We start from the raw sequence: 14,956 nt of genomic DNA on the forward strand, positions 1-14,956 counted from the left end.
GTGTGTGAACAAAACCATCTTAAAAAAAATGGGTTGTTGAAGAAACTCTGAGGGCACCATATTTAGTGAAATAAGACAGACACATAAGGACAAATATTGCAGGGTCTCACTGATATGAACTATAATATGTAAACTCATAGACACGTGTGCCGGTTTGAATGTATTATGTCCCCCAAACGCTATTATCTTTGATGTACTCTTGTGTGGGCAGATGTTATCAGTGTTGATTAGATTGTAATTCTTCCTGTGTTTCTTTGGAATGTGCCCCACCCAGCTGTGGGTGATGACTCTGAGTGGATAATTTCCATGGAGGTGTTGCTCCACCCATTCAGGGTGGGTCTAAGTTGATCAGTGGAGCCATATAAATGAGCTGGCAAACAACAGGAACTCAGTGCAGTGCAGCTGTGAGTAACATTTTGAAGAGGAGCTACAGCCAAGAGGGACGCTTTGAAGAAAGCACAGGAGCTGCAGATGAGAGACAGTTTGAAGACAGCCGTTGAAAGCAGACTCTTGCTCTGGAGAAGCTAAGAGAGGACAAATGCCCCAAGAGCAACTAAGAATGACATTTTTGAGGAACTGCAGCCTAGAGAAGAATGTCCTGGGAGAAAGCCATTTTGAAACCAGAACTTTGGAGCAGATGCCAGCCACGTGCCTTCCCAGCTAACAGAGGTTTTCCGGACACCGTTGGCCATCCTCCAGTGAAAGTACCCAATTGCTGATGTGTTACCTTGGACACTTTATGGCCTTAAGACGGTAACTGTGTAACCAAATAAACTCCCTTTTATAAAAGCCAATCCATCTCTGGTGTTTTGCATTCTGGCAGCATTAGCAAACTAGAACAACATGAAATATAAGTTACCAGGATATAGAACAAGGCTAAATAATGGGGAGCGGTTGCTTATTATGAGCAGGATGTTCAACTAGGGTGAACTTAAATGTTTAGAAATGGACAGAGGCGATGGTAGCACATTGTGAGAATAACTAACAGTTCTGAATGGTGTGTGAAGGTGGTGGAAAGGGTCACTCAGAGTCACGTATGTTACAAGAAGGAAAGCTGGAGTTTAAAAGATGGGAATGTATTAAACAGTGAATCTTGTGGTGGACAATGTCTGTGATTAACTGTACAAATACTAGAAATCCCTCTCATGAACTAGAACAAATGTATGACACTATAACTAGCAGTTAATAATAGAGGGGCATATAGGAAAAAATATATACCTATCGCAAACTATTTACTACAGTTAGTAGTATTTTAACATTCTTTCCTCAACAGTAACAAATGTACTATACCAAAACTATGAATCAGTAAGGGAGGGGGGGTGGTTAGGGGTATGGGAGGATTGGAGTTTCCTTTTTTTGTCTTTATTTCTTTTCTGGAGTAATGAAAATGTTCTAAAAATTGGAAAAAAAATTAATTGTGGTGATGGATGCACAGCTGTATGATGGTGCCATGGGCAACTGATTGTACACTTTGGATCTTGGGATAGTTGTATGGTACGTGAACAATCTTAATTTTAAAAAGTTAAAAAAAACCATGCCCTCCCACCCAAAAAAAAACAACTGAAGGGAGAAATAAATGTCTCTACAATAATATCTGGAGACTTCAATACACTACTCTCATCAATAGATAGAACACCTAGACAGAGGATCAATAAGGAAACAGAAAACTTGAATAATATGATAAATGAACTAGACCTAACAGACAGATACAGAATATTGAACCTGAAAACAGCAGGATATACATTCTTCTCAAGTGCTCATGGATCATTCTCCAGAATAGACCACATGTTGAGTCACAAAACAAGTCTCAATAAATTAAAAAGATTGAGATCACACAAAGCACTTTCTCTGACCATAATGAAATGAAGCTGGATATCAGTAGCAAGCAAAGACTGGAATATTCACAAATATATGGAAGTTAAACAACCACACTCTTAATCAGTCGGTCAAAGATCAATTAAAATTGACAAACCTTAAGCTAGACCGATAGCCAAAAAGAGAGAAGATGCAAATAAAATCAGAAATGAGAGGGAGGTCATTACCACGGACCCCAAAGAAATAAAAGATCATAAGGGTATACTATGAACAACTGCATGCAAAAACTAGACAACTTAGATGAAACGAACAATTTTCTGGAAACAAACAACCTACACGGACTCGAGAAGAAATAGTAGACCTCAACAGACCAAGTACAAGAGATTGAATCAGTCATCAAAAATCTTCCCATAAAAGATATTCCGTGTTCATGCATAGTAAAGTTAAATGTTGTTAAGATGTCAATTCAACCCAAATTGATCTACAGATTCGATGCAATAACAATCAAAATTTGAAAAACCTACTTTGCAGAACTGGAAAAGTTAGTTATCAAGTTTATGTGGAAGGAAAAGGGGCCTTGAATAGCCAAAAGCATCCTGAAAAAGAATGAAGTGAGAGGTATCATACTTCCTGACTTTAAAGCATATTGTAAAGCCACAGTGGTCAAAACAGCATGGTACTGGCATAAAGACAGACATACTGATCAATGGAATTGAATTGAGAGCCCAGAAATAGACCCTCAGATACATGGCCAATTGATTTTTGATAAGGCCCCCAAATCCACTGAACTGGGACAGAATATTCTCTCCAATAAATGAGGCTGGGAGAACCGAATATCCACAGCCAAAGGAATGAAAGAAGACCCCTACCTCATACCATATATAAAAATTAATTCAAAGTGTATCAAAGACCTAAATAGAAGAGCCAGTACCATAAAACTCCTAGAAGAAAATACAGGAAAACATTTCCTTAATGTAAGGATCAACACTATCTCTTCACTAAATCCAGCAACTCTCTTGCTGAAGCCTAAACATGATTGTATAAAATGAACTGAAGAAGTCTATTCCAGCTTCCCTGACCTTATAAACGTGGCTCTGAAATGTTTGCTGATGGAAGCACTTTCATGAACCACAAGCACTGAAGAGTGGGGTATGCTATCATAACTCTTCAAAAGATGCTAGAGGCTGAAACCCTTTCTTCAGGTATGTCAGCTCAACAAGCCAAACTCATTGCACTACTGGAGCTTTACATCTAGGCGAGGGAAAAAGAGTTAACATTTACACTGACTCTGAATATGTCTTCTCGATGGTGCAGCTCACAGAGCTATCTAGAAAGGGAAAGGCCTCTTAACTTCAAGCAATAAAGACATTAAGCATGAAACATCTGAAGTAGTTATAAGGCCCTCCTAAAAGAAATCATTTCTAGGCTTGGACTGCCTAATTCTATTCAAAATAATAGAAGGGCTTTGATATCTAAAGTTACCCAGGAAACATCAAAAGCCTTGAACATTACTCGGAACCTACATACACGTTGGGGACCTCAACATACTAGAAAAACTGAAGGAATGAACCAAACATTAAAGAAAACCTTAGCTAAAATTTCCCAAGAAATAAACTTACCTTGGGACAAAGCCTTGGTAGTTGCCCTGCTTAGGGTAAGAGTAGCCTCTGGAAGCAGACTTGGATTAAGTCCCTATGAAATGGTACACGGGAGACCATTCCCTAAGAACGACCACCACAATAATGCTCACATACCCTCGGAAGCAGAAACTACTAAATATGTTAGACTGCTTGGGGCTACACTGTCAGTTATTCCTGAGGATGCTTCTGACCATCTCTTGTTTCCCACACCCTAGAGACTAGGAATGGCTTAAGACCTGGAAAATTCAACATCCAGATATCCAATTAACACCTAAATGAGAAGGGCCATACTTAGTCTTACTTGTTACCCATTCACCTGTTAAGGTGCAGGGAATCAAGCCATGGGTCCACTACTCCAGGGTGAAATTCCAAGCCTTACAGAAAGGAGATGCACCTCCCATTAGAAGAAAGAACAGCTCAGCTTTAGCTGAGTACACCTGCAAACCAATCTCCAACCTCAAATTCCTCTACAGAATAAAACCACCAAACACGTGATGAGCATCAGTTGCTCTGCTTGGCCTTGTATCTTACTGTTTCTTGTTGCTGCAATAACTCACATAATATTTATTACACTTCAGCAAGCTTGCTTTTTATCAGAGGGGTGGGATCACTCTTTGTACCGTCAGAACAATAACATTTCTTTCCACCCATATTAGCCTATACTCTTATTTCCCCTCTCCATAAGCTTTATCTCCACAGAATGGGAAAGCAACTCTATCAAAAAATTATCCCAAGCTCTAGCTTGGGGAGGGCAATTGAATGATTGTTGGATATGCCACCCATACCGTCAGGTTAAGCACCTGTCAGCAATGTAACCATTTTCAAAGGATCATTAAATGCTCTCAGATCCTCTGAAAAAGTAAATTTTGAATTACAAGTACCTAGAGAAGGGAAGCTAATAGCATCCAAACCCTTTCCATGTTTCAATCTCACTTCAGTCTTTATAACTGTAGCTAAAAATATCTCCCACAGATTGCTATACACCAACCCCTCCAGATGGGCAGAATGGGTTTGCCTATTGTAAAGTGCATTCAGAAACTGTGGAAGGATGCCAGTTACAGGAAACATTTTTGATGGGCCCACTGTCCCCTTTTTGCACCACAATTACACCTCCATGAAATAAAAAATTTTACAACTAATTGTTAAGTTTGTATCTCAAAAGCTCATGGCCATAGGTCTATTCTTTCATTCTTCAGAATGCAAATACCAAGCTAAACCTGACCTGATGGTGTCACCACTGAAGCCAGCAGCTCCCGGAACCAAGGAGTTCTTTCAACAACAGGCCAAGATGTTCCATGCCTCTTCCATCTCCCCAACTACACCCTAAATCAGCAGGAAATAGCTTGAACGGACATCGTCCCATTTCCCTCAAGATTGAGGAAAGGAACATTCAAAGGGGAGAATTGTAGCAGACCCTGGCTATTTTTCATATCCTTCTCACTACCACCACTTTCTGAAGCAGTCCCCTCCTTGACTCACTTGCAAAAGTTCCCATCTCTCTTTTCTGTGATCCCTGAAAACCCCACCTACATACCTCATAGATAAGTTGTTTTTAACAGCTCCAGCTAGACCAGCCTTAATTGGCTTTAACCACCAAGATATGTGCAATTAAAAAGAAGGGTAACCTCGGAGAAAACTTTGCCTAATTATAATAGCAAAAAAATCACAATCACTGAACTGAAGCCCAGATGCCTTGTTTTGCTCATGCTATGTTTTGAAACTGCACCCTGTAACTGGACAATAACAAGACAACTTGTCACTGGTCCTGTCTGTATCCCTGTATCTTGTTTTGCAACCCTGAAGTTAGGTGCCCTTCCACATAGCCCCTAAAGTCAGGTGTCTCTGCACACAGCCCCCTGAGGTTGGGAACCCTTGCACAAGACCCTTCTGGGAAGCCAGATGCCCTTGCACAGAACCTTCTGAAGTCAGGTGCTCTTGCATGTAGCACCTTACCGACTAATATAAATCAGTCCAGAACTAAACACCCCAAATTCCTAAACCATCTTGCTGAATCAAGCTAGTTCTAATCAAGGTTAGCACACCTTGGACATGCACAGCAGTCTAATTATGTAAGCACTCCACCCATACTCGGTAATTAGACTGTCTCTGACATCAGCATCTCAAACCACCTTGCTTATTATCCTAAGCCCACCTGCTGTTGTTTGACTGCTATAAAACACTGAAAGTTTCTTCAGTTCAGGGAGACAAATTTGAGGACAGCCCTCCTGTCTTCACAAGGCTAGCCTTTACTAAATAAATTTTCCTCTTCTCAAAATCCTAGTGTCTACTGATTGAGTCTGTGCACATTGGGTGAGTTCTCACTTTTAAGCCGTAACACTTCTTACATGAATTATGAAAGGGCATAAGTGGTTTCTTAAAATTAAGTATTTTCAGACATGTATAAAATTTTTCAGGACACTAGGCAGGTACTTTGAAAAAATAAAACTAAATAACTATATATATATATATACACTTCTAAAAGAGGCTTTAAAATCTACCTAAATGTAGATTATGTATTGTACATAATCCTAAAGGAGCAATTTATCCACTAGAAAACTTTGTTCATCATTGTATTACCCTACCCCAAACAGTGCCTAGAAATCAATGTTTGTTAAATAAATGTTTACAGTGTTTATAATTTGATAAATAAGTCTTAACTTTTAAGCTTTATTCCTTTCTTATCAAATAATTAAGAGTCTGGAAATGATTTCTGTTCCCCCAAATCAATTTTGCAACCTCCTCTGTAACCAAAAAGTGGTTAACATGCTGGTTTTCAAACTTACCAGAGGCTCCAGTTTTACAGGCTGCTGTCGTTTTCTTGTCCTCTCCTGAGCCTTTGTAGAGTGCCTAAACTTTAAGACCTGTGTTGCATTTGCGTGTTCTATGGGTGCTGCGTAACTCCGTCTTCCTGTTGCTTTCATACTACTCAGTCTTGAAAGGATAGGGTTTTGTACCTGCTCATCAGTATTTTTCTGGGCCATGTCACTGTCTGTGGCTGGAAAAGGCAAGCTTAATCCTGGAAAGAGTGGGGTCAGGAGAAGAAAAATGAAAAGAGCAGAGGGGGCTTAGTAGAAGGGGTTAAGGTCTGAGGAGAGCTGAATTTGCTCAGTCCTAAGGAAAACCCATCAAAGTTAACTCACTCTTCCCAAATCAAGGACTTGGACCACAGGAATGAAAATTAGGAAATGCGTCTGGCTTCCTGGAAGCCCTTCTGGTAGGGCCCAGGAATGTGTATTTCTAAAAAGTTCTTGGGTGAGGATGATGTTGCTGATGGGAACTGTAAGGACCACTGGCCATACCTGCGGCCTGTGAGACTTGGTGCTCAGCAGCCCGCACGACCTAGGCCAGTTAATGTTTAATCTACCACCTCTGGGTCCTGAAAAGAATGTGCAGCTGGACTATGTACACAGAGAAACCAGACATCATACATCAAGAGTCTATAGCTTACCTTCCTTTCTGAACCCCCTTAGATGTCATCAATCTTGTTCTTATCTACACAAAAACCTATAATTCTCTACTCCCTTCCCGTACAACATAATCGATCACCCCTACGTCAGAGAATGTCTTTGTCTAGAAAGCCCTTAAAACCAGCTTGACTGGTTAGCTTGATTGTGCAGTCAACTTCCCTGCTGAATGCTATACCCACCCAGCAAAGAGAACGGTGTTTGATTTTTGCTGATTTCTACCTCCCTGTAAGTAGGCCCTAAATAAAGCTCATGTCTCCAAATCTGCCAGGCTTCTTCTTTGGTCTTTCGACTAGCAAAGCCCTCAGGCTGTGACAAGGACCATCACCCCCTGACAATCAGTGGTCTAGATTCGGAAGGATGAAAAGAATGCAATTAATATTGAGATCCATACTTCTCACACTTGAGTATGCAAAACATCTCCCTGGGAGAGTGTTCAAAATGCAGACAATTCTAATACAAGCAGTCTGAGAAATACTGCTCTGACACTCACAAAGAAACCAAGCAAAGGAAAAGAGTGGGCACTTAAATCCTAAAACAGTGCATCTGTTTATGTGCAGAAGCCTCATTTCAGGAGCTTGTTAAAGTGCAGACTCTGATTCATACACTGAGTATAAGGTCCTAAAATATTAGCACTTTAGTAGAAGTCTTTAGAAGTGGCCTTCCACCTCTCACCACCACCACCAGATTGGAGGAGGCATTTCTCTTCAGAGGGCAGGAACTAGCTGTCACCAGACCGAGCTTCACTGTCCAACAGAAATAGAACGAGCTTTCTGTGCGATTTTAATTTTCAAGTAACCACATTCAAAGAACAACAAAAGCAAATGGAAGAAATTAAATTTAATAATGAATTTTATTTAACATGCCCCAAATATGATCATTTCAACATATAATCAATAGAAAAATTACTAATGTGATATACTACCCGTTCGGTGTGTGCTATGTCTTGGAAACCCAGTATGTAGTTGCCAATTTAGAGCCAACTCACTTCAGACGAGCGGCTACCATACTGAACGAGGGAAGTCTAGAGTTGACCGCTCGGCGTGAGAGCTAGACCAAGTCTCTTTACATCTCTCTTCCTCCTTTCTCAGCCCTCTAAATGGACAGGAAGGTGGCAAGTAATCACTCAAATGCCTTCCACTGACTCCCTCTGCCTCCACGGGACTTTCCTTCCCGTGCTAAGTCTCTGGCTCAGAAGTGAAATCCGGCCCCAAGGCTCGGTCCCGCAGGACTCACCAAGTTACACGAGAGCAACCGCCGCCGAGGGTCTCCGGAGACGCTGCAAAGCCAGGTCTACGAGCAACAAGTCGGCTTCCGCCGGGAATGTTTCCCGTTGCCTAGCAGCTACCAGGCCCGGGCACCGGCGCGGTGGGCCAACGCCTGAGCTGTCGCCACGGCAACGCCGCAGCCAGGCGCGGCTCTCCGTCCGGGCGCGCGCTGGGCAAACTGACCAATCGGTGTCCCGGGAGCAATTCCTCAGTTCCTGGTTGGTGGAGAGCCGACGCACGGCCCGCCCCACTCAGCGCGGCGATTGGAGGAGCTACGCTGCTTCTCTCAGTCTTCCACTCGTGTCTCTCCTTCCTCCTGCGGGGATTTCTTTCCTGTTTTCCCTCAGAACGCTTAGGACTGACTTGACGGTCGCTTTCTTGTAAAGGTCTCCGAGAATCTCCAGAGAGAGGCGTTTGTGGTGGAGGTGAGTCGGCTCCCACCTCAAAGGGAGCGACCGCGTTGCATCCCTGCGCCGCGGCGAAGGAAACCCGGGCTGGCCTTCCCCGCAAACCCCGCCGTGTCCTTTCAAAGTCTTTCCCGCCTGCAAGGTAGCTTCGGGGCAGGTGCGGCACGAGCCCATGCACCTACAGCGTGTTGCTGGGTCCCCGCGCCCCGGCTACCAACGCAGGCCCTGCGTCTTGTCCCGGCGTTTAGTCCCACCCGATGAGGTCCCCAAACGGCGGCCAGTGTCGTTCGTAGGCGACCCCACCGAAGCCCCGTACCGCTTGCTTGCGGAAGATGCCTCGTCCCAGTTAGGGATCAGGGGAAGCCGCCCTTTCGCCTGCCTGGAGGAAATGTTACCCCAGATGGCAAAGCCCTGGGTTTGCAACCTTCCCTCCAAGTGAAGTGATCATCGCTAGAACTCATTGTTCTTTTCTACTTTGATACTCATTTCCTGTCTTGACTGCCTTATATGAAGTATTTTATATATCAAACTCAGCCTGCATTGTCTCAGTCTTAACATATACAGGTATGCATTTTACTTGCTGGGAAGTGAACAATTTAGAGAATCACATAAGGACGGAGCCGGGGTGGAGATTACTGATCACTTTATCCAACTTGCCCATTTGATTAGGAAGGGAACTGAGAGCGGAGAAAGCAGATGATTTACTCGAGGTCAGGCAGCTCGTCGTTTCAGAGACAAAACTAGAATATGGTCTCTCAGTCCCTGAACAGGAGCTGTAAACAGCCAGGGAGTAAAGTCAACTTAGAAATAATTTGGAATAACCCAAATGTACACATAATATTAATTCCCTAGAGATGAAAGATACCTAAAAGTCAACCAATCAAAGCCAGTAAAACATAATCATGTATATAAACTACTGAATGAAAAAAAAATTCAAAGCCGATCCAATACATCAGAGTATAATGTTGCAATAATCTGTAATATTAGACACATTCAAAAAATAAATTTTATTTCAAGTATGCTGTGAAACAAAATCTTAATGTGTTCCTTTCAAAGTTTATGTGATCGATAGAGCTAGAGATTACAGATCAATCCCAGAATCCCTTTTTTTAGTAGATGAAGGTGGGTTATATTCAAATATTACCATGTACACCTGAGAGAATTCTAAGAGTCAAAGGGGGTATGCAAAGGTGAGGCATAGACAATAGTTTTATGAAGGTGTTACTATATTGAACATTACTCATCAAATCTCTCTAAGCTTATTTTTTTAATGTGACGAGATATCATCTTCATTAGCAACTGAATCCTTACTAAATCAGGGTTTAGTTGAGAGCATTGAGTAGTCTTTTTTTTCATAGATCTGATAAATAATTATTACTAAATAAATAATAAATAATCACTGTTATTGGGTGCTCACCATGTGCCAAGTACTATACTATTTATTTTTGCATTCATTTCTTCAAATATTTCCAGCAAGCCTGAAATTCCCATTTCATAGCTAAACAACTAGGTAATGAAAGGTTTAGTGAGTTTCAAGGTCACATCTTTAAAAGTAAAAGTGAAAATAACAGAGATTTATTGAGCATTTGCTCTATGGCATGCCCTGTGAAAAGTGCTTTTCACCATTCCACCATCACTGAAAACAACCTGACATTGTTTTAGAAGCATTATTATACTTACTTCACAGAAGGGGAAACGGAAGCTTAAGGAGGTTAAATGGCTTGCCCAAGATCATTCCAGCTTTGCTAAATGGCAAAGCTGAGATGTGTTCTAGTCCATAAACCATACTCTGTCTATGCACTCTAGAAACAAAGAAAAATGTTTCATGATATTACTGCTATTGAACCGAGCAGCCCCAAGATAGTTATTTCTCAAAGGTTTTGAATATTAAGATGTCTTTTCCTTAAGTGATAATTGAGGGTACCCACTTTGAAAAAAGTATTTCTTTCTTTCTTGACTGATTTTACACAGGATGAGCTAAGACCATCAGTCTGTGGATTATCCTAGCACCCAGTCAAACCATTCTTTTGCTTCGTGTCTGTACTGGATGCTGTGTGGCCACTCAGATCCTCCCTTCAGGGCTAAGACACTCTTTCCTGTAGCTCCTTGGAGTGTTGGAGGTTGACAGCTCAGGGATTGCCCAGTAGAAGGGAGCTGCCTCAGCCAAAGATGTCTTGTGTTTAGTAACTGGTCCACGTAGATACATCACTCTGGTTGCTCTGCCTCAAGGCGGGACAACTCTGAAGGGCCATGAGAGCTTCTGAGAACCCTGTGCATCACAGCCCAATTCTCTCTCTGCCCAATCCTGCATCCCTTACTCCCTCATAGATGCTGATCCTTAGAGTTCTCCCCCCCCCCTCCAAATTTCTTGGAAATCTCCTTCTCAGGTTCTGCTCCAGGGCAACTCAATCTGTGAGAGTATCTCCTTTAAAAACAACTGATTATGAAGCTCGTTACTGCAAAGGAGAGACTAAACTTGCATATAATTGTGCCTAAGAGTCTCCCCCTGAGTACCTCTTTGTTGCTCAGATGTGGCCCTCTCTCTCTCTAACTGAGCCATCTCGACAGGTGAACTCGCTGCCCTCCCCCCTACGTGGGACCCGCCTCCCAGAGTTGTAAATCTCCCTGGCAATGCAGAATATGACTCCCGGGGATGGATGTGGACCTGGCATCGTGGGACTGAGAGTATCTTCTTGACCAAAAGGGGGATGCAAAATGAGACGAAATAATTTCAGTGGCTGAGAGATTTCAAATGGAGTCGAGAGGTCACTCTGGTGGACATTCTTATGCACTATATAGATAACACGTCTTAGGTTTTAATATATTGGAATAGCTAGAAGTAAATACCTGAAACTACCAAACTCTAACCCAGCAGTCTGGACTCCTGAAGACGATTATAGAATAATGTAGAGTACAAGGGGTGACAGTGTGATTGTGAAGACCTTGCGGATCACACCCCCTTTATCTAGTGTATGGATGAGTAGAAAAATGGGGATAAAAACTAAATGACAAATAGGGTGGAGTGGGGGGGATGGTTGGGGTGTTCTTTTTTTGCTTTTGTTTTTGTTCTTATTCTGATTCTTTCTGATGTAAGGAAAATGTTCAGAAATAGATTGTGGTGATGAATGCATAACTCTATGATCGTACTGTGAACAGTTGATTGTATACCATGGATGATTGTATGGTATGTGAATATATTTCAATAAAACTGAATTAAAAAAAAAAAAAAGGTCCTACTTACAATGGGTTGACACCTATAGGAATGGATTACCTTTAAAAACACATTTTTCTGGAGTACCTACAGTTCCAAACCACCAAAGGAATAGGTTGACTTTCTGAGTTCCAAATGTAGCTGAAAAATTTAACAAACTGGAAGAGGCCTTGTACTTTATGCAGAGAAATTAACCGTCCCCACTCAATGAGGTGTTTACTCATTGTGGTGGTTTGAAGCTCTATGTACCCCAGACAGGATCATGTACTTTTTTAATCCATTCCTGTGGGTGCAGACTTGTTGTAGGTGGGACCTTTTGATTAGGGTATTTCAGATAAGGCCTGCCTCAAGGTGGGTCCTAATCCTCTTATGGAGTCCTTTATGAGAGGATAAAAGCCAAACAGAAGCTAAGAGATGAAATTAAGAGAAGCTCACAAAGTAAAGCCCCAGAGAAGTTTAGAGAAAAAGCCACCGATGGAGAAGCCAGAAGCTGAAGCAACAAAACCCAGAAGAGAAGGACCAGCAGACATCTCCATGTGCCTTGCTATCTGACAGAGGAGCCCAAGCTCACCGGTAACCAGTCTTCAGAGAAGGTATCGTCCTGTTGATGTCTTCATTGGGACATTTTCATGGCCTTAGAACTATAAACATGTAAGCTAATAAATCCCCATTGTAAAAGCCAACCCATTTCTGGTATATTGCATTTTGTCAGCTTTAGCAAACTGAAACACTCATGGTTGTGATGGCCTGTGAGACAGCCTTTGTGAGCCAGTGAGGAGGATGTCTTCGAAGTAATCATGCACTCCCATAACATTATAAAACACATAGTTTACATAGCTTTCAGAAACAAAGAATGTAACTCACATGCTTCTAAACAATGCCTTTTAGACATATAGCCCAATGTTCATGCATGCACTCACATAAAATTGTGAAACACTTATTACAGGGCTGAGTTTCTGGTGGAAGTGTAGGGAAGGTGTCCAGTTTCTGTCTGCAAAGCCTGTGTGCAATTGCAGGACTGTTTAACTACCCCATAGCAACTGGGTAAAGACAGACATACTGTTGACCTGCAAAGATGAAGGCTTTGTTACCACAGGGATAATGGGAGAGCCAAGGTAACAGCCTCCTTTATGTTATCTAGTGCTTGTTGCAGTGGTTGTGTCTCCTGAAAAATCTTTACTGAACATGTTTGTCAAATATATAACTCCAAAGCATTTTAACCATGTTTTTTTTTTAATTCAGTTTTATTGAGATATATTCATATACCATACAATCATCCATGGTGTACAATCAACTGTTCACAGTACCATCGTATAGTTGTCCATTCATCACCCCAATCTATTTTTGAACATTTTCCTTATACCAGATGGAATCAGAATCAGAATAAAAAATAAAAATAAAAAAAGAATACCCAAATCACCCACCCCATACCACCCTATTTTTCATTTAGGTTTTATCCCCATTTTTCTACTCATCCATCCATACACTGGATAAAGGGAGTGCAATCCACAGGGTTTTCACAATCACTCTGTCACCCCTTGTAATCTACATTGTTATACAATCATCTTCAAGAGTCAAGGCTACTAGGTTGGAGTTGGTAGTTTCAGGTATTTGCTTCTAGCTATCCCAGTACATTAAAAGCTAAAAATTGTTATCTATATAGTGCATAAGAATTTCCACCAGAGTGACCTCTCAACTCCATTTGGAATCTCCTAGCCACTGAAGCTTTATTTCATTTCATTTTGCATCCCCCTTTTGGTCAAGAAGATGTTCTCAATCCCACAATGCCGGGTCCAGATTCATCCCCGGGAGTCATATCCTGTATTGCCAGGGAGATTTACACCCCTGAGAGTCATGTAGAGGGGAGGGCAGTGAGATCACCTGCCAAGGTGGCTTAGTTAGAGAGAGAGGGCCCCATCTGAACAACAAAGAGGCACTCAGGGGGAGACTTTTAGGCACAATTATAAGCATAACCATGTAGTTTTGAATGTCATCCATTAATGTTACAATATCTGGAAGAGATGCTTCAACAAAGTGGACAGCCTTGTTTCAGTGTCTGTAGTCTATAGTTAGTCTCCACTCATTACTGGTGAAAAACATTACGCTGAGCTAAAGAAGCCAGGCATAAAAAAGTATATATTGCCTATTTTCAGTAACATGACTCTTTAGAAAAGATAAAGCTAATCTATTGTGACAGAAAGCAGATCAGTTGTTGCCTAGGTTGGCAGTGGGATAGGAGATTGGCAAGGAGCACAAGGAAACTTTTTGGGTGATGGAAATGTTTTCTATCTTGGTTATTGTGGTGGTTACCCAGGTGTGTAAATTTGTCACTCATTGAACTGTGGGAATTAGAACATGCACATTTTACTGTATGTAAATTAAAACTCAAAATTGATTTTAAAATCATATTGCCATTATTTTACTTAAAAATCAGAGGTGGGACTTTCTAAACATACAGATTTCCAGGCCTCACTCCACACCTCATAAATTAGAATCTCCAGAATTGGCATCCAGGCAAGTGTATGCTAAAAAACCCCCATACATGATTCAAATGGACAGCTCTGGTTCAGAACCACAGCTGCAGGTGAAAATGTATGAATATGAAAAGATGTTACAGATATTAGTCAGGGTTAGTATTAGGGTTCTCTAGGGAAACAGAACCAACAGAAGATATCTATAAATATTGAGATTTTTATAAGATTTGTCTCAAACAGCTGTGGGAATGGGCCAGTCCAAATTCTGTAGGGCAGGCCACAAGCTGGGAACTCTGGGGAAGGTTTTTGATGAATTCCCCAAGAGAAGCTGGCTGGCTGAAGTAGACGTAGAAATTCTCCCTCCTGACTGCTGAAATCATCACTTCTCCTTTTAAAGCCTTCAACTGATGGGATGAAACTTCTTTCCTTGTTGAAGGCAGTCTCCTCAGTTGACTGTCGATGTAATCAGCCATAGATGCAGTCAACTTACTGATGATTTAAGTCCAAATCACAGTAACAATCAGGCCAGTGCTTGCTTGACCAAACAACTGGACACTATCACGTGGCCAAGTTAACACATGAACTCTATCCTTCACGGATATATTAAATTAAATAGGTCATAAAATAGTTTGCATAACATGACTCTATTTTTAGATGCTCAGAATGTATATAATAAA

The 14,956-nt window shown here is 41.5% G+C and overlaps 1 protein-coding gene across 5 annotated transcripts in view; it reads right to left on the bottom strand.

Annotated features, from left to right (window-relative positions):
- DNAH6 (dynein axonemal heavy chain 6) overlaps window positions 1-8,249 on the bottom strand; it is a 342,016-nt gene extending 333,767 nt beyond the window's left edge. For 4 of the 5 annotated variants that reach the window (XR_005212367.1, XM_037806992.1, XM_037806993.1 and 1 more), the window contains exons 1-2: window positions 8,156-8,249; window positions 6,239-6,471 (exon numbers count right to left, since the gene is read on the bottom strand). Coding sequence is in view for 3 of the 5 variants with exons in the window: in XM_037806992.1 (XP_037662920.1) it covers window positions 6,239-6,436 (198 nt within the window). In the remaining 2 variants the exon portion in view is untranslated. The remainder of the gene's footprint in view (window positions 1-6,238; window positions 6,472-8,155) is intronic. The other variant, XM_037806994.1, reaches the window with a different exon arrangement.
- Window positions 8,250-14,956: the final 6,707 nt, after the last annotated feature.

Source organism: Choloepus didactylus, chromosome 17 (genome assembly GCF_015220235.1).
Source record: "Choloepus didactylus isolate mChoDid1 chromosome 17, mChoDid1.pri, whole genome shotgun sequence".
Lineage (NCBI taxonomy): Eukaryota > Metazoa > Chordata > Mammalia > Pilosa > Megalonychidae > Choloepus > Choloepus didactylus.